We start from the raw sequence: 20,369 nt of genomic DNA, 5'->3' as shown, positions 1-20,369 counted from the left end.
AGTAAGTTAGGTTAATAGAAAAAGGGATTGCAATACAAAGTGAGAGAAAAACAAGTTTATGGAAAATTTAGAGAGAAACTAACATAAGTAAGGAAGTGAGTAAAGAAGGGGGAATAAACAGATGTCAAGTATAAACAGATATTTGTTCACATTTAGGGATATAGTTTATACTGCTATTGAGCAAGAACACAGCTTTTGGCTAGGAAGTCTTTCAGAAATGATTTGAAAGATGGGAGGGAGGGTATTGACCTGATTTATAAAGATGGTTTCAGACCTTAGCAGATTTGATAGGTTTGTTGACACACAGAAGTTTTTTATCCTTAGATCATAATGATTGGCTAAGAACATTGCTGTGTAGAATGCTATGTATTGCCAAACAAGTAGATGGATTCTTGATAATTTTATAGGTGGAAATAAGCTGTGTATATGTTAGTTGATAGGCTAGTTGTAACAAATTTAGTTTTTTTTAGTGCTATATGATAGCAGGTTCTGAAGGGGGTGTTTGCTGCAAATTTATCAACTTTGTTATAGCATTGTCCAAATTTTGATTTTTATGATGCCTGAAATTAGTAAGGATGGGAGCACCTTAACAAAGTGTGCAGAGGGGATAACTAATGATAAGTGTAGCTTTATTTGTGTCAGTTAGAAAGGTCTGGTGACTATAAAGAATCCCTAGCATTTGAAGAGTTTCTCTTATGCAATTTTGTATATACAGGTCAAATTTAAGTTTATCATCCACTATCATCCCTAATAATTTGCTATGAGAAGTGACTTCATTGGTTGTATTATCAAGAGTAAGTACTTTAAATTTTGTTTTTCGTGGGAGAGGGATTTGAGGGGAAAAAGTAGTGAGTTGCAAAGCCATGTTTCAGTTGCTGTTAAAATTTCCTGAGTAATTTTTTGATGTGCCACACTGTCAGATATGCAAATGAGCCTGCAGTCATCTGTGCACTGTATTAGGGAGGCCTGTTGAGGGTATATGTGGGGGGTATTTGTGAGAAAGTTAAAGAGGAGGTGACCAAGTATATAGCCTTGTAGTACACCAGTGGTGACTAGGAGATATGGAGAGAGCGTGGGGTGACATTTTACTGACTCATACCTGTTGGATAGGTAACTTTTGTACTACAGAAGGTTGGGCTGAGAGAGATCTAATGAGGACATTTGAAGTAGAAGTTTGCTGTGACAAATTGTCTTGAAGGCTTTAGACATGATAAGGAGGAGACTAGCTTGCCATTATCTCTAGCATTACTGACAGTATCTATATAAGATGGAAGTGTAGTGTTACTACTATAGGAAGAATGGAAGCCATCTTGTGTGGGGGACAGCTCTTCCTACAGGAGATATTTTTGCAATTGTTTTGGAATACATTTTTCAATTATTTTGCAGAGGAGGGATAATTTTGCTAAAGGTCTGAAGTTAGTACTGTCTATTAACTTTCCTCCTTTGTGCAGAGCAATAATGTGTGACTTTTTCCAGTGAGAGGGAATATGGGAATCCTGTACAGACCTATTTATGTGGATTGAGACAGGGTAGGCAATGCTATTGGCTGCTATTTTAACATGTTTGGAAGGTCATCAGCTTAAGTAGAACATGACGGGTTTATGGGAAGATTTATATCGGATGTGGGCACATTTCTGAAGGGAAAGTAAATACGGTGATACATGTCTGCTGGCCAGAGTTAGGATTAGATGTTGGGCAATCTTTGGTTAGAGATGTTACACTGGAAAGGATTAGGATTAGATGTTTAGCAATCCTTGGTTAGAGGTGTTATACTATCTATGAAATAAGAGTTGAATTTTATTGTGGTTTCAAGTGATAAGTAATTTGGAGAGGGTTTAGGGTTGAATTTATAGCTGGGATGCAATATTTCATTTATGGCTATGCAGAATTTTTAGGGTTGTGTTTAGTATTCAGAAAGTCATTATAGTAGAGTTTTTTATCATTATTAAATTGTTTTTTAGTAAAATTGTGAAGCATTATGAAGCTTTCAAGATGTTATGGTGTTTTAATTTTTCACATTCTTTCCATGCATTTTCTCTAGTCGTTTCGGATAGTCACAGTGCATTAATTGTTTTTAGTCTCTTTCTTCTAGGAGGTGCAAAGCTATTTAAGATATTCAGGAAAGTTGTACTGAATTCATTTACAGCCTCTTCTAAGGTGAGGAGTTTTATGAAGTTGAAGTTACTAGATGATAAGTTAATGATGGACATTTCTGGGTTAAACTTGGAAAGGGTGTGTGTTGTGTTAGAAACCTGCTGTTTAAGTGGATATGTGAGACATTTGGTTGTATACACTGGGAGAGGATCACTGAGACAGACACTGTACCTGAGGTGGTGTACTTTCTAGGGAATTGTCTTGCAATAATGTGTGGGGTTATTAATTAGTTGTGTGATACCAAATAAGTTCACACTATATGCAGGAGAGTTAGAGTTTATGTCCAACCAGTTGACATCCACATCTAAACTAATGTCTTTCAGCTTTTCCCAGTTAGGGGTCACCACAGCAGAACTCCGGTCTGCTAATGATTGGGAGTCGATTTTTACAGTGCCGAGGTGAAAGGCCGATGCCCAACCTTCAAAGAAGGCACACCCATTCACACACGCACCTACCTGCATGTCTTTAAATGTCACTCAACCACAGGGAGGGCATGCAGACTCCACACAGAAGGCACTCCAGCCGAGAATCGAACCGGAGAACCTCTTGCTGTGAGGCAACAACTCTAACCGCTGCACCACCGCTGCCTCAGTTGACATCCACATCACATAGTAATATTATTTCTTGAGGAATTGTTATGGATATCCAATGTAGGATATCATCCAGTATAGCAGTACTGTCACCAGGAGGGATGTAAAGAACAGTGGTCAGCCGCGGGGGTGCAGCGATTAGCATTGCCGCCTCACAGCAAGAGGTTGTCTGCTTCTATTCTCAGCTGTGGTGCTTTCTGTTTGGGGCCTGCATGTCCTTTCTGCAGTCATATTGGTTTCCTCCTGATGCTCTTATTTCCTCCCACATCCCAAAGACATGCTGCAGGTGGATTGGACACTCTAAATTGGCCCTAGGTGTGAGTACGTGCATGTGTGTGCCTTCTGGGGAAAGGTTGGGTGCCGGGTTAGCAACTCAACACCGTAAAACTCTACTGCCAATCATTCTGTGGACCATTGTTCTGCTGTGGTGATCCCTAATGGGAAAAGCTTAAAGAAAGAAAAAAGAGATGTAAATAACAGTAATACACATTTGTTTATAATTGTTTAATTTCAGGAAAGTAATAAGAAGCTCTGCTGAACTGAAATTTGGTATTGGTTTGTTGTAAGGGGAAATGTGATAATTTTTGGGAAATATTAAAGCAATACCACCATATTTCCACTTTTTACTGTCATTACAGATGATATTATTGCCAGAAGTTGTGATTTTGGAGTCATTAATAGTGGGTTTAAGCCAAGGTTAAGTTACAGTGAGAATATCAGTCTTATGTTGGGTAATCCAGCCAGTGTTATTTCTTATGCTTCTAACATTTATGGCAGGAAAAGTTAGACTAGTGGGGTTGGAGGTTGAGCCCTTTCCACTCTTAGGTCAATTTATAACAGAGAATAATCAGTTTCTTGCTCATATAAAGCAATTAACAGAGAGGTATAAAATAGCACAGGTTTACTTTCATTTCCAGAATGCAGAAGTCTGTCGGCCAGAAAGACTAACTGGCATATACAGTGTAATCTATTGTTGAAGGGAAAGGACAGTGGCCAACTTAGTAAGTGGTCCTTAAGTGGTCCATAGAATACAAAGGCAACTCTGTTGGGGGGGGGGGGGGGTGTTAAAAATTATTTTCCAGAACAGGCAGGAACATATTTGACTAGATGAAGGTTATACATTGTAAGGTTCTTCAAGTTAAATTTGCTTTCATTTTACAAAGATAAAATTCTCAGTGAAAATGTTTGATAGTTGGTCCTTGTGGTAGTGATTCTACAGTATCGGGGTTGAATGTATATAAAGGCAATATCTGTCCATTATTTTGGTCCTTTGTTTTTCATTATTTACTGGATTTCTCCATGATTGCCGAGCTAAGATGTTGAGAGGTATTTGGTTACATTGGGTTGAACACTATATTCTGCCATTAGTGACTTGACAAGATAAATTCCCATGTGGCAGTTAATTATGTATTTACAAATTTGTTTGATCACGATTGAGCATCTGAGCTTTACAGTTACACATGTGTGTATGTATATGTGGGAGAGCTCGATGCTGCAAACTTTACTGATTTCTGCAGAATATCTTTGATTTTTATGCATTATATTTGGTCTATTCATCATAAAGTTTGTGTTTTTTCTCCTGGCAAATCAGTTAGGACTGAAGTTATTAAATGATGATGAGGACAGACATCTGATTTTCAAACCTAACCTTCAAAAAGTCATGCTAATGCAAAGACTGCTTGTTATTCTGTTCAAAGTATAGAAAGGCAATCACAGTCCCTGATCTTGATCTTTTGTTTACCATTTTTTTAGCTTTCTCCTTGATTCTTGAGCTAACCTAGTGAGATGTGTGGTGAGAGGGTCTGCAGTGGGTTATATACTGCATTATGGCAGCAATGATCTGAGAAGATGAATGCCTGTGTGTCAATTATTTATGTATTTATTCATTAATTGTAAAATAAACATCTAAGGTATATATCACAATCATACAGTGATACTGTGGCTGTAATTGATGGCACATTTGTGTGTGTGCGTGTGTGCGTGTGTGCGTGTGTGCGTGTGTGTGTGTGTGTGTGTGTGTGTGTGTGTGTGTGTGTGTGTGTGTGTGTGTGTGTGTGTGTGTATAAATGTAGTGGGGTTAAAATTACTGCAACCAATTATTTCTAGTTTATTGCATTCTGATATCTGAGGCATATGCAGTCATTAATATTGGATTTAAATGCTGGATAAAGGGCTGTGGTTGAATGTTATTGTCACTGTTGTCGTTTTTTTCAGTTTAAGCAGTCATTATTCTGAATTTTAGTAGTGAACATTTTTGTGGAGTTAGCTGGATACTTTAATGGGTCTGTTTTTAACATAATGAGATGCACTGTCAATACAATGGCAGTAACTGATTAGTATGGGGATTGTCAATGATGAAAATGACTGTGTGTGTGTGTGTGTGTGTGTGTGTGTGTGTGTGTGTGTGTGTGTGTGTGTGTGTGTGTGTGTGTGGTGAAGGGGTTGCAGTAGATCATAAATAATAAATTGTCAGTAATTCTTTTTCACTTGGTATCACATCCAGGCATCTGGACTGTACTTAATAAGTGGTGTGGATATGACATGTGTGATAAGAACTGATTACTGGCACTGTGTCTCATGGAATAGTGTTGCCATCTAACACTGCTTGGTTATTTGGCTGTGTTTTTGGCTGTGATCCGATCTGTGTTGATTATGGCTGTACTCTCTGACTCTTTGGGGATTTTATCCATGTGCTTTGGTTTCTTCACCGAGACCCTCAGATGTATGACCTATATCTCTGCCCTTTTGTGCTTTCTCTTTCAACCCAACAATCACCAGAGGTACAGAGAAAGTTTTTACTTCTGGAATACTTGGATGGCAGGCACTATTACCACATAAGATTTTTATATCCTTGCAAAAAATTGCCTTTTTAGGCAATGTCAAAACAACATATTTTACAATGTAACAAAATCTAATCAAGACAAACTTGGGGTCTTGCTGCTAGGAGTTTAAACATGAAACTGCACTGCCTAGAAGCAGTGCTCACCTTGGAGGATGCTGATGTCTGTGCAGTTACCGAGATGTGGTTCAAGGCCACTGAGAGCACCTCAGCCATGTAAGGCTACAATGACTTCCACACATTCAGATCTCCAAATGAGCATGAAGGAACCAAAGGTGGAGGTGTATCCATCTTCATTAAAACCAAATACACTTCAAGACTGGTCAAACAGTATGACTCTATCAAACTACATGTGCAATTAACTATTGGGAAAGTACCATAGCACATCATTACTAACTATTGGTCCCCCACCTTGAGCCAGGATAAGCACACCTCATACCTTGAGTTATTGGAATCCCTCGCCATACAGCTCAACAGCTTAGTCATGGGAGATTTCAACTATCCTTCCATAGACTGGGGGGACATACACAAGCAAAAACATGCTTGTCCAGGGGATCTGGACTTTGTTAACACAAATGCTCTGAAACAGGTAGTCTGCATCCCTCTAGGGGCTGTAATGTTTTCCACATAGTACTCGCCAACATGGGGGGGGGGGTCACTGTACTTCCACATGCATGATACCCTCCATGGCTAGGTCAGACCACAAATAAGTCTCATTTGAAGTAACTACTGGAACTGACACCCTTACAGGAACAAAAATTATAAAAAACTTTACCAAAGCTAACTATAGCCTACTACGTGATGGTATAAAAACTTCACACCACCCATGATTGCAGACATTAATGATCCCTATACAGAAGTGTATGCAAATGCCCTGTACAAAAACTTAAATGACTGCATAAACTCTGCTGTTCCATGGTGGACTTCAGGTATAAACAGATTATATGACAAGAGGAAGAAACTGTAGTCCAAAAGCAAGAGGGATATCACTCTGTAGGGGAAGACTGCCCTCCTAAGCCTAAACAAGAAAATCAGAAATCTTGTAAAGTCTTCTAAGGCAAACTATGAAAGTAAAATCACATCTGTAGCCAAGGGTAATCATAAAGCATTCTTTAACTATGTCTGAAGTCTAAAAGGGAATGCCCAGCTATGTACCAAACGGAGTGTAGATGAGATTACTCATACTACACCAGAAGATATTGCCAACCTGCTAGCAGACAGATTCAGTGCAAACTTCACCCATCTATCCCCATCTACCATATCTCAAAGCATACCTGACACCAGCCCTCTGCCTAGTATCACTACAGAACAGGTCATCTATGCACTTGCCAAAGCCAGAAATACAGCTTCATTGAGACCAGATAAGATCCCGGGTTGTTTACTAAACAATCTAAAACAAGACCTAGAGAATGTACTTGGCATTCTCTTTAATCATAGCTTGAGAACTGGCTATGTTCCTGCAGAATGGAGAACAGCAACAGTAATCCTCCTGAACAAGGGGGGGGCCATCAACTGACCCTGGGAACTCAGACCTATAGATCTAATTAGCCTCATCTGCAAAACCATAGAAAGAATTATCATGAACCTTATCAACAAGGACATAGGCGACCTCCAAATGCTGGACCCACCCCAGTATGACTTTGTTAAGGGTAGAGCATGATTATTAAACCTGGTAGACTTATTTGAGAATGTCATCAAAACCATGGACAAAGAGGAGTCTGTGCACACAACCTATCTTGACCTTACCAATTCTTTTGACACAATTACCCAGTCTGGCATCGAGAAATTCTCCTAGATAGGGATTAACCCTTATGTTCCTAGATGGGTAGCCATTTGGCTCCCCGACAGAACACACTTTGCAAAATTGGTGACTCCACCTCTGTTAGTAGACCCAATGCCATTGGAGTACCACAGGGGTTTGTGCTGGGCCTTTTACTGTTTGGCATCTATTTCTCAGAAGTACAGACCAATGTAGACAGCCTTTGGCTCACCAAGTTTGCTGATGATTGCAAACAGGAAGCAATCATTGAGACCCCAACAATGTCAACATATTACCAGAAGGGCTAACATAAACAAATGATTGGTGCCAAAGCCATGGTCTAAAACTAAATGCAAAAACATGCATTATTATTCCCTTTTGCAAAACGGAATTCCCTACAAATTACAATATGGACAGCACCCCCCCTGAGTTCCAACCGAATGGTATGAGACTTGGGAACACAGGTTGATAGCAATCTGAACTTTTACCACCAAGTTTTCATGGTGGTAAGGAAAGCAAGGGAATAGCAGCCAGGTCAAGGGATGTTACAACTCCATTGTAGTTGACACTCATCAGACCACTAAAAGAGTATAATACACCCATTTGTATGTATATCAATAGACACCTGCAGCAGCTGGAGAGACCTCAGTGATTTCTCACCAAGAAAATACAGGGACTCCCAACTATGACCTACACAGATAGGCTGAAAGCCCTGTCACTTTACCCTGCAACTTATAGGCTACTGAGAGATGATTTGTGCCTGGCCTACAGGGCAATCTACAACCCTGCCCTAATGGAAATGCTGCACATCCCACAAGTCAAATGGTGCAAGTGTGACTTGCTCTAGGGATCTCAACCTAGCTTGTGACATTAAATGAACATGCTGGAGAGACAGATATATCTCCCATTGACTGCCACGTCTCCTGAATATACTACCTATTCATGTAAAACAGAGTTCCTTACAGACCCTATTCAAATGCAACCTAGATAATTGGATAGGACACACAAATTCACCCGTGGGGAGACAGCCATGTCCCTTATGCAGAGGGATAGCCAGTGTTGATCACAGATCTTTTCTATTCATAAATTTGGTCTGTGAACTACCCAAAAAAAGAAATGGGGATACTTGGAATTAACATCCCTAGACTTGTAAAGGCTCTAGGGTAACTAGCCTATTATACAACGACCCCCCATTAAATATTCAAAAACATGCATGCTGATTGGTCAGTGTGCACACTGTAATTCAGAGTTATAGTAATGGAAAAAGGTCTGGTCGCCCTGACTTTTTCCATTACTATAACTCTTTTTTTTTACAGCAACGGAGAACACAAGATCTCCATTGCTTCACACTGTCTCACTATGTTAAACTCATTTAACATAGCGAAACAGTTTTTAAAAAGCAACGGAGATCTTGCTTTCTCTGTTTCTTTTGCCCACAGCTCTGATGTACTGCGTAGGCATGTGCATGCGCAGTACATCAGAACTGCCGCAGAATACCAGACAGCTGCGGAAGGGCAGCAAGGAGGCATTATACAATCCCATTATTTAAGAAAAGTAATTATTTTTTTTCTTAAATAATGTCATTGTATAATAGCAATAACCCACTTCTGGGTGTGGGTAATGCTGGATTTACCCACGGTTGGCTTTGTTTGGCCACTTGGGCTTCGCCCTAGTGACCAAACCACACCAACCGTGGGTAAATCCAGCATTACCCACACCCAGGCATGGGTTATTGCTATAATAACCTCCTACGGACCTATGCAATTATTTTCCCAGTTTATAGGTGAACTGAACTGTTGGCAATGAATATTTAGCTTTACATACAACTTGTGTTTCTTAGAAGAAAAAATGAGACTGAATGTCTTTCCTTGCTTGTGATTGTTTTGTTCAGGCCATCATTAGAACAAAAAATTGTAAAGAAAAAAAGCTGCAAGATGCGCCTCAAATCATATAGAAACCCATGAGTTCTGAGTATTTAATGGCCTACAGACATCTGGTTTTATTTTATCCCTTCATCCAAAATAACTGAAGTGGAGGCTTAGCCTGTTAGGCTGTGTTTATAACTACAATGAGGAGCTAAAAGCATGATGAGGAAAACAAAGTAAGACAAGGTATGACAAAAACAAGAAATCTATCTGGATAATATGGGGGGGTCCAGAACGAGGAAGGAAAGAGGAGAGAGGCAATGGGGAGGTGTAGGGGAACTAGTGTGCAGCAGGGACCCCCATGCAATGGGGAGGTGTAGGGGAACTAGTGTGCAGCAGGGTCCCCCATGCAATGGGGAGGTGTAGGGGAACTAGTGTGCAGCAGGGACCCCCGTGATGAGGAAGGAAACAGGAGAGAGGCAATGGGGAGGTGTAGGGAAACTAGTGTGCAGCAGGGACCCCCGTGATAAGGAAGAAAAGAGGAGAGCGGCAATGGGGAGTTGTAGGGGAACTAGTGTCAGCAGGGACCCCCGAGGAGTCCTTTGCTACTCCATGTCTTTTAAGGCTGGTCTTGTTGATTGTAGTTAAATATCTGAGGTGTATATATTCAGAAATGTGGCTATAATGAGTGGGTACATACTGAGGCAGACTGTAGATGAAAGTAAATGACCCCCTTCTGTTATTTGATCTCACGTAATGGCCTGTAATTGAGCCCCATCCATTCAATTGCTTCCTGCAGACCTCCTGGCTTTGAAGTCACTGGCTTCCACTCTCTCTAAAATGTTCTATTTATGTTGAAAAGTAATGGATCTCTTGAGTGGGTGTTCATGCTACCACTGCACTTGCTAATGTGTAATAGTTCTGATAGGATCTGGTTTGTTGAGGCTGTACAAGTTTGACTGTGGTCACCTCTTATTAGCTTTGACAAAGGACTTGAGATGATCTGAATAGTTTTTATGATTTAGGTCCTTATTTTTTTAATGAGAAAATGTTGTGGTTACTCTACAGGTGACAATGGGGTATTATATTCAATGATCATCCTGATTAGAGCCAAGTACAGTGTAATGATTATATCTATGGTCCTGGATACCATACCTTTAGATATAAGCTGTGACATCGCAAAGTACTTCCTTACAATATGATCATGGTGATCAAAAGATAATTCATTCTTAACATTAGTTCCCAGATCTCTGACTACAGGACCAACTTTCAGGCATGTGTTGTCAATGTGGTTGTTAAAAGGGAAGTCATATTTGCCAAAGTATGACTTCCTTCTTACATTTCCTGCTGTTTAGTTTTAGTCCATAGTTTTAACACCAGCTAGTTATTTGGGAAAGGCCCTCTTGGATTATTTTGGTGTCCTCTGGAGAGTTTATGATAGCAACAAGTTTACAGTCATCAGCAAACGTGGTCAGCAGTAAACCCCAAACATTTGCTTTTACCTCTGAGGAGTAAATGCCAAACAGGAGTAGCCAAAGGACCAAACCCTGGTGTAAACCATGAGTGACTTGTCTTTTGGAGAATGTACAGCCACCCACATCATTTCCTGGTCTCTATTTGTAAGCCAGTTGTTGCTCCACCAAGTTGAAAAGAGATACCCGAATGTAGGATGCTGCTGAATGCCTTTGTAAGGTCCATATTTGTGGTGTATAATGATTTGCCCTCATCCGTTGCTTCAGTAACCTTCTCAAAGAGGTTGACCAGGTTAAGTGGGCAGGATGTGCCCTTTATGAATCTGAGCTGGCTTTCATCAATAATTTGTAGGTTACCTATATTGTATTTATTAATTCCATAATGTTGCTTTCCATAGCTTTAAGACAAGGCTGGTCTGGCTTATAGGTCTATAATTACATAGGTTTGCTGTTGCCTCACCTTTCCATGTGGGGATGACCACCACTGTCATTCATTCATCTGACTTTCATCTGGCATTAAGTCTTTTTGAAGGGTGATATTGAAAGACTTCTGTAGGGGGTTGGACAAGTCAAGATTCAGACTGACTGGCAGAGAGCCCAGTATTTCATCCAGCCACAAATAAGGTAGTGTTCTTGGCTTTGGATAATGCCTTGAGGACTTGCTCTTGGGAGATTTGAGGGGGCTGTAAATGCAGGCATATAATCTGGGAATATAGGAGAAAATTCCAAATTACATTTTTGTTTGATTTCTAACAAATGAGTAGACAGGTCAACTCACTGGCATGTGGAACCATAGCTTCTTGTAAACTAAGATGGATATCTGATGGAGACAGACCCAATGGCCCTAAAAAATCCTAAGTCTCTTGTTTTTTTGTTCCTTTGATATTCAGAATAAAGAAACTATCTGGCCTTTACTGGTAGCATGATCAAGAAATATAGCTAACAAAAATCTAGTTGACACATTGCGGACATTTGTTTGCTGGAAAAGTTTTAAAACTGAATTAACAAGTATATGTAATATATAATATACCTTCAGTTAGTTGATTAAGACAAACGTCGACATCCTGAAGGTAAACCACTTTACATCCAAAACAGAAATGTTGACTTCCTAATACTTGTGTGGCATCATTTCTTTCTGGTGCATGCAAAAACAAAAAATAAAAAACATAAAAATCTTCACCCTGCACCCCCTGCTAATTATTTATACTAACTCCGAGATTGCACAATCCCTGGGGGAAGGTATATTCTACTACCCAGGGATTGTCTATCTCACACACCTGTTGACTATCTGTATAGTTTACTAAATGTGGTCTATGAAACAGATGTCAACCAAACTCCCTGTCAACCAAACTAAAGGAACCCATAATGTCTATACCTCACATTTGTTCTTGATTCTGCAAACACACCTGATTTTGCCTCAGATTTTTTCCCTGTCCTATAGAATTTTCATTTTATGGTAAATTACTAAGGATTGCAGTCAGTCAATATTGCACGACATTAGAGATTTTTTCTTACATCTTGTTCCAAAAATGCATGTTGATACAAAACCTGTGGTAGCCATTTGAAATGCCAGGAACCACTAGAGGAAGTCCTGAAACACAGAGACTGAATAGCTGAATGATTGGACTTACATATACTAAGTCAGCAATGCCATTTCATGGAATTATCCCTTTTCTTCAAGGTATGGCAATCTCAGAGTTGGTATATATGCAGTCGATTGTAGGTGTTTGTGGGGCTTGACCCCCCCCCCCCCCATATGGTGGGGTTCAGGGAAAACCTGCCTTCCCTACAAAAAGAAGTTTTAAGTAGAAATGCAACTTTTGACATCTGCTCTTCTCCTGTGTTTTCTTCTTTTTGTTTTGACTTGCTGCCACTCAGCATTTTGAGTTTTAACATTTCAACAGTGAGCTAAACTTGTGCTAGTCACTTTAAAATTGAAGTAGAATAATTGGGCCGCCCCCTCCACACTATTATTGGCTTTGTCCACAACTCTTGAGAAACAATTTGAGAGATATAATAGTGCATCTAAAGCTATTTTAATGGTGCCCCGGGACAAGGAATGGACTGTTCCAAAGGATGGGGTGAGCAGTGCTCTTTAACAGTATGGGGAGGGCATTTACATGAAAAAATATGTTGTATAAGATTGGATGACAGCATATATCAACCATACATTAGCCATTCAGATATGTTTTTCATTGCAGCATCTGCAACAGGTATCCACTCAAGTTGGGGTATGAAAGATCAAGAAGCCCAGATGTTTCTTTGCCACCTGTCTAAAACACTGGAGATAATTTAGCACTACTATTTGAGGCAGGGAGATCCTGTGGCATTTAAACCTCCCTATAGTACAATAATGGATGTCAGTTACCTTGTTGATACCAGTATATTTAGAGGAGATATAAAATGGTGTTAAATCCATGCTTTCAAGAAAAGCAACAGGCCCATCTTGGCTGGGTTTAGACATTTATAAAGCAATCATATTTACAACAGCCATTCCTCTAGCAGTATTTCTTGACAGAAATTTACACTACATGTTCTACCCAGCTGTCCCTCAGAGAACCATGTGCCACTGTACTACCCATACCAGCTACCAATTGAGCCTTTGTGTTTCCAATCAGTCCCACTCATTCATTAGTGAGATATATGCACTACATGTTCTGCACAACTGTCCCTAAGAGAACCATGTGTCCCTGTACTACCCACACCAGCTACCAATTGAGCCTTTGTGTTTCCGATGATCAGTCCTTCTCATTCATTAGTGAGAAATATACACTACATGTTCTATCCAACTGTCCCTCAGAAAACCATGTGTCCCTGTACTACCCACACCAGCTACCAATTGAGCCTTTGTGTTTCCAATGATCAGTCCCTCTCATTCATTAGTGAGATATATGCACTACATGTTCTATCCAACTGTCCCTCAGAGAACCATGTGTCATGTACTATCCACACCAGCTCACAATTGTGCTTGTATTTTCAGTGATCAGCCACTCTCATTCATTAGTGAGAAATGTATACCACATGTTCTACATAAATGTTATTCAGTGAATCTCATGTACATGTACAACACATACTAGCTACGAATGAACTTGTGTTTCTAATGATCCTTCCCTCTCATTGATTAAGGAGGACAAGTCTTATGCAAAGACCTTGGCTTCTTGCCCAGAAAGATTTTATTCCATTTAATCAACCGTAACCAGGAAGTTGTAATATGGTCTGGTAATGCGGAAAATCTTATGGCTATTGATCAGTATCATCAAGGCCTTTTAGGAGAACTGTTCTTTTGATCTGCAGTTTTTGTAGATTTTGATACGGTGTTTGGCTTCATTGCCCCTGGATACTTGTGGGAAGACCTACTTGCCTTTAGACTGCCTCTGACTTGATTCAAGTGTTTCAGACATTGCACTCCTTGCCTGCTAACAAACAAATTTACAGACGCACAAGTCTTATGTCTATTGTCAATTGCATGGAAAGATGAATATTAAGTTTGCTTATAAAGACTAACATTTATGGGAATCATTTCGTAACACACATAGATTTATGAAGGGAAAATCCACCCTGACATATCAAATCCAATGTTATGAAAACATATCAGCATTAAGGGACCAAGGTAAAACCAATACAGTTTTATACCTTGAGGTCTCAAAAGAGTTTTACTTTCTAAATGAAAAAATATCTGTAATAAGATGCCTCAAAAGACTAGGAGTAAACACATGTATAACAAAATGGATATCCAAATGGATGACTAAAAGGCAACAAAGTTTTGTGCTACAGGGTGAATACTTCAGCCTTAATACAGCTACAAGGGAGGCTGGGACCACAGACATCCATGATTAGGCCTATACTTTTCAAAATGTTAATTTCTGAGATGCTTCCATCTGAAAGATGCAGATTTATATAATATACAGATGACTGTAAGGTGGGAGCACACATTAACAACACTAAAAGTGTATGTATACTCAGCTGTTATTTGTCTAGAAAAAAGGACAGGACACAAGGGTAGGCCTTCAACTATAATAAATGTAAGTTAGTATTTTGTAGAAATACTGAATATGAAATTAAAATATGTGACATTAAATTGGAATAAGTAGATAATATGAAGGATTTAGGTAAAACTTGTTAGTAGTGGTTTGAATTTTTAACACCATGTTTTTGAGATTAAAGCTAGAGGACTAAGACAGACAGGGCTGATGCTGAATTCATTTGAAACAAAAGATCATAAAGCAATGAAGGATGCATTTGTCTCAACAGTAAGACTAATTCTGGAATACAATTTGATCTTCTATAGTTTAACAATGTCTGAAACATGAGATTGTGCAAAGGCATCATACTAAAAGATTAACATCAAGCAGATCTGCCACACACAGAAAGATTAAACTATCTGGGTTTACATTGTATTCTTTATAGATGTCAAAGGGAAATTGTATCTGGCATTTAAAACAATAACTGACAACAATTTAAGAAATCAACTGGGATTGGACTTGGCCATAAAACTACAAGGTATGAGAAAATAAAACATAAGACGACTCAAAGAAGAGACATATATGTAACACAACAAATTCCAAGACTGTTGAAGAAGTTATCATTAAAAGTCAAACAATAAACTATATCAACTATGTTTAAAAGCAGACTAGATGACGTCAAGTGAAATAATAAATATAAACATGGAATACAGGAATCTGCTCTACTAAAGGTCAGATAGGACTGTCTGCTGATATGGTACAACTATACAACTATTACGGGGACAGACCAATACAGTTCTGTTGCTTGTACTTTATTATCTGCTGTTCACTAACTATCCGAGAAGTGTGATTTACTTAAGTCTTTCAGATATCATACAAATCTGAAGTATTTTGTGTATTTGGCATACAAATCTATTAGATCTTCACTGTATAAGGTCCCATTTAAGAGGTGTATTTAACCTCTTTTTACTTCAGGATTCTTTTGCATCAGAATAGTAACAAAATACAAGATATAAACTGTGGCAAGATCTTTTTGGGATATGCCACATATGGAATCATACACATTTACTCTTGTGCAAGATCAATGAATAAAATATTATACTTTCCCAAAAAGGTTTATATTGGTACAGTTCCCTTTCAAAACATTGAATACTTATATTATCAAAACCCACTTCACCGACCCTGACTTCATTGAATTCTCATTATATCGAACTCCTGGAACTACGAAAATGGACCCCGGGAAAGCAACCATTTGGCCACCATGATGAACTTTCTCCTTCCTTCACTGCAGTGCAATCTCGGAGTTGGTATATTAGTTATGAGGAGTGTTGGGGGCAAATTCTCCCACTTGGAGGTTTTTTTTTTTTTTTTTTTTTTGCTGTTTGTTGTTTTGTCCTGGTGGTCAAGTGGTTCATTTCCCTGGGTTAATTTTCATAGTTCTGGGAGTTTGATATAATGAAGACTCGCTAAAGTCAGGCTCGATGTAGCAGGATTCGATAATGTGAGTTTTTGTTATTTTGAAGTCGACCCATTGATAAACATAACTCCACTATACACAGACAGTTACTAGTTTGGCTTCATAAAATGCACAAAACTGTGCTTTAGCTTATCAGTTAGGGAAATAGGAAAAGGGTATCTAATAGTGTATTACATATATGATGCAGAATGAGAGAGATGGTAGTGGAGGGCTTTATAACCTACTCTTAAGCATTCAGTCTGCAGAACATGTTCTCAGCAAGATTTCCCTCCCTCTTTGTGAATTTATGGAAGAAAAACTGTTAATTAAATTGCACCATATATCTTGCTGGAGCCTCAAAAATATGCCTTACCACAGCATTATCCAGCCTTCTAAGACTCTTTAGAGGTTGGTGAGCTTATGTTTGTTTTGGGACTAACAGCCCATGTTGTAATCATCCCACCTACAGGTTGGGAAAATGTGACATATGAAAATTGACTTGTATTACTATCATTGCACGCAGTTTTTGAAGCAGTGAACTGGAGTGAGAAATATCATCTTTATGGAAGCACTTGAAACTGACCAGTAACTGACATTTTCCTTATTTTGTTAGTCTGTTGTAAGCCATTTCTGCCTACCTGTATATCAAACATGCTAGCAATAATCTTTTAATACTTCTGCGGGCTCCATTTTGCAGTTATCTTTTACCACTTCTGTGGGCTCCATTTTTCCATTTAATCTCTTAGAGTTAAGATACCTGAGCATTTTGTTGTCATAATCAATTTTCATTGTTAAAATCCAGTCAAAACTGACACAATGGATTAACTGTTGTAGATGACATGTTGACCAAACTTGCATTTAAGGGACTGAAGATGGGATTAATAAAGGCAATTAACATCCTCAAAACCTGGAAGACAAGCAGATGGAAATAGCTTAACTAAATCAAATCAACTAACTGTTTTAGGATAAAAGTGAAACTTGATTGCACAAAAGTTTACATTTGGTTAGACTATTAATTGCTAATCTGTTTGATACAATTAAATTGCTAGGTAGCTGACTCTGTTTTACCCATATTCTTAGTAAGGAGTGGAAAGAAATGATGAAGCACAATCTAACTCACAGGCCTCTTCATGCATTTGATGCAAGTCAATTGTTGTCAGTGATGAATTTCTAGGAAGATTCATCCATTTTAATATCTAATATTGACCAACATTTGCAACATTTGTACACAAAGTAAGATGTAAGTAATTAAATATAAAGAAAATGTACTTTCTTGCATTTAAAACAAGAGAGAGGAAGAACATATTTACTTTTTGCTTTGCCAAATCCATGAAGAATCAAAAAACAATACAAGGCACTCTAAAAAACTGAATGTTGACTCTAATTGCTTATAACAGGAGTTGTTACAAAATAGGGTAAGCAGAATGTTTCCAGAAATATCGTCTGACTGTTGGTGAAGCAAAAAGGCATATCACATGACTTGTTTGTAGTTAGCTGATAGGGATAAAGACAAAGAAAAATAGAAAATAAAGGAAAAAAAAAACATGTGTGCAGAGCCTTAAAAATACTGAAAAAAAAATCAAACCTCCAGTACGTCAAAATTGCATTACATTTCCTTTGTGTTGTTCTCTTTTGTCTCTTTCTTACTGTCTTCCTTTTTGTTTCTATACTGCAAATCAGTGTTGTAGGATATATAACTACAGTAAATAAACAGAACTATTAACTACTTTTGAAGTTATTGATTCAGAGGCATGCTTAAGGTTTATGTCACTAGGTTCAGAAACCCTAAACTTACACTGAATTATCATTCACAAATTTCAACAAAATAGAACAGCATTTACAGTAAAGAGCAAGAGGGGAAATGAAACAGAAACTTTGTAACTGCTGGTTAATGTTAGATATGCTGTAAAACAAAGCCAAGCAAAATGTTGTTCACCATATCTTTAATAACGGTCCTTAGTCGTGTGTTTTGAAAAATACAAGGGTTACACAGTAATCTCTCGTTAAACAAATGCAATACTATGCAAGAGAATATAAATAGATATCATTACGTAAGTATACATGAACACCTCAACACACATATGCCTGTTTTGTTCATGTAATTTTACTTGTACAAGTAGATAATGCACTGTTTACTTTAGATATAATGCTTGTTAGACTTGCAAACCACCCATGAGGTGGCAAGTATTCAAAACTTAGACTTTATATATTAAAATGTAATAATACATGATTACAATAATGAGGTAAAAAGGTTTCTGAAGACAAGTTAATCCAGGTACTTTAACAACAGAACAATGATACAGCGTCAATGGTGTTACCATACCCTCCATAAACATATAATCTTTTATAGGTAAAAAGGCTCCACTAGTCACACTGAAAAATAGTTTTAATCATTTTGCATCAAAATAGCAAACTAGCAAGAAATGGAGTTAAAGTTAGTCAAAAGAATAACTTGGAAAATATTTTATAAAATATTAGATTTACAATGACTTACAGAAATTTTATTTTTACTTAAAAGTCATTCTAAAACATAATGTGCTATATATTTATCACATTATTAACATACTAGTAGTCAGCAGATAATATTGTTGGGCATCTTGTTTCTGGAGAGAGAGATGTGTTTTATATATAAAAAATGTACATTTAGTGATCATATCAAAGTAGCACCAGTCATTTCACAATGAAATGCAACAGCTCCTTACAGTTCACATTTTTTCTTTCCCTTGTAATAAGAAATATATGCTTCATGGTTTCTATTATACTAAGGCAGTTCCTCGAATCACTTGTCAGTTAATTGAATAAGTGATACCAATCGGCATGAAACATACCATGAACATTTGACAACATGGCATTTTTAGCCATGTTTGCAGCTCATAGATACATGTTTACAGTACTTCAGGTCTATCTGTAACAGCACCTTTACCATATTAAATATGCATTAAATATATCAAAATTATCCATAATATTTGTTTACTTTTACGCAGACTGTGTAGAAGTATTTTGATTTACTTTAGTTAACCCACTATAAATATAACAATACATGTTTAGGAAAATGTTTAATTATAAATGAGATAGTAAAAATAAAATAAGTATTTGTCACTGACAGTAAATTAGAATAAAACTACATTACAACTAAAGTGCAGCACAAAAAATGTAATATATACCTGTATGTACACTATTTTCTAATGTTTTAATTTAATCAAAGAATTATCATCATCTAACAAAAAAAATGTGCGGCTCTAGAATATAAGGGTGAAAGCAGATCATATAATTTCCAGTTTCGAAAGTGAGCCATGTATAATTTATAGTACTGAAGCAGCAATACGTGAATGGTGAAAACAGTCATACTTTCTTTTATAGGAAGAAAGACAGTTTGGTTTGCAATCCCAGTGGTGGTATACTTAATACTGATGAACAAAGCCATGTCAAACTCTAATCTCCTCACTACAAAGCTGCAATCTAGTCACTACAAAAAAAGACATATACAAATTGTAGATTCAGGATTCCCAAGCATAGCATGTTGTCCGCATAACTTTTTAAAAATTAATTTTTAATCTGATGTCCAGCAAGTAAATAAGAAGGCACTAGGAAAGAGCATGAGTTAGCATAATATTTTGGATGTCTTTACTGACATGATCTTATATACCATCCTCAAAGCTTGTGGCTGACAACTCAGATGATGATAGAGCTCATGTGTTTTAAATAAACCTTGATTATTTAATATTATCTACATGAGTAAAAAACAAAACAACTTTAACATTACACTCCATTACAAATATGTTTATAAAAATGATGACACTTTAAAACATTTCTATAAGGATATAAATATTTATGTCCGTACCGAGCTCCATGGACCACTCTTCCAGACAGCATTTGGTGGGCAGCCTTGAGTATTGCATTGTTCACGATCTGGAGGTTTTTCAAGAATTTCGCAGTTTTGATCATTAAGTCTTTCTCCACTGGGGTGGTGACATATAACATGCCTTGTTCTTATACCTCCACCACATGATTTTGTACACTAGAAAAAAATGTATATGTCTTCAGTTATATGGCAGGTAACTGCTCACCTTATTAAAAAATGTAATGACTGAAAAATACTTTCCGAGATACATACAGCATGCAAAAATACCAGGGATGTTTAGTCACTGTAGATTGTCCATTCATTACTGTTTATATTGGTTATCAAGCACACCTTAAAAGCTGTCTAGTTGATTTCATGGATAAATAATTAAATCTTACTAGAAAAGTTCTTGCAGTAACATAAGAATTTAC

The 20,369-nt window shown here is 37.7% G+C and overlaps 1 protein-coding gene across 1 annotated transcript in view; it reads right to left on the bottom strand.

Moving 5' to 3' along the window:
* ADAMTS9 (ADAM metallopeptidase with thrombospondin type 1 motif 9) overlaps window positions 1-20,369 on the bottom strand; it is a 1,232,634-nt gene that overhangs the window by 399,855 nt on the left and 812,410 nt on the right. The window contains exon 28 of the mRNA XM_044077927.1: window positions 19,939-20,115. Coding sequence (XP_043933862.1) covers window positions 19,939-20,115 — 177 coding nt within the window. The remainder of the gene's footprint in view (window positions 1-19,938; window positions 20,116-20,369) is intronic.

The sequence above is a fragment of the Protopterus annectens genome, chromosome 7.part0, assembly GCF_019279795.1.
Source record: "Protopterus annectens isolate FY-2018-M chromosome 7.part0, PAN1.0, whole genome shotgun sequence".
Lineage (NCBI taxonomy): Eukaryota > Metazoa > Chordata > Ceratodontiformes > Protopteridae > Protopterus > Protopterus annectens.
Note: the sequence above shows the minus strand (reverse complement) of the source record. Positions and strands in the feature narration are given on the sequence as shown.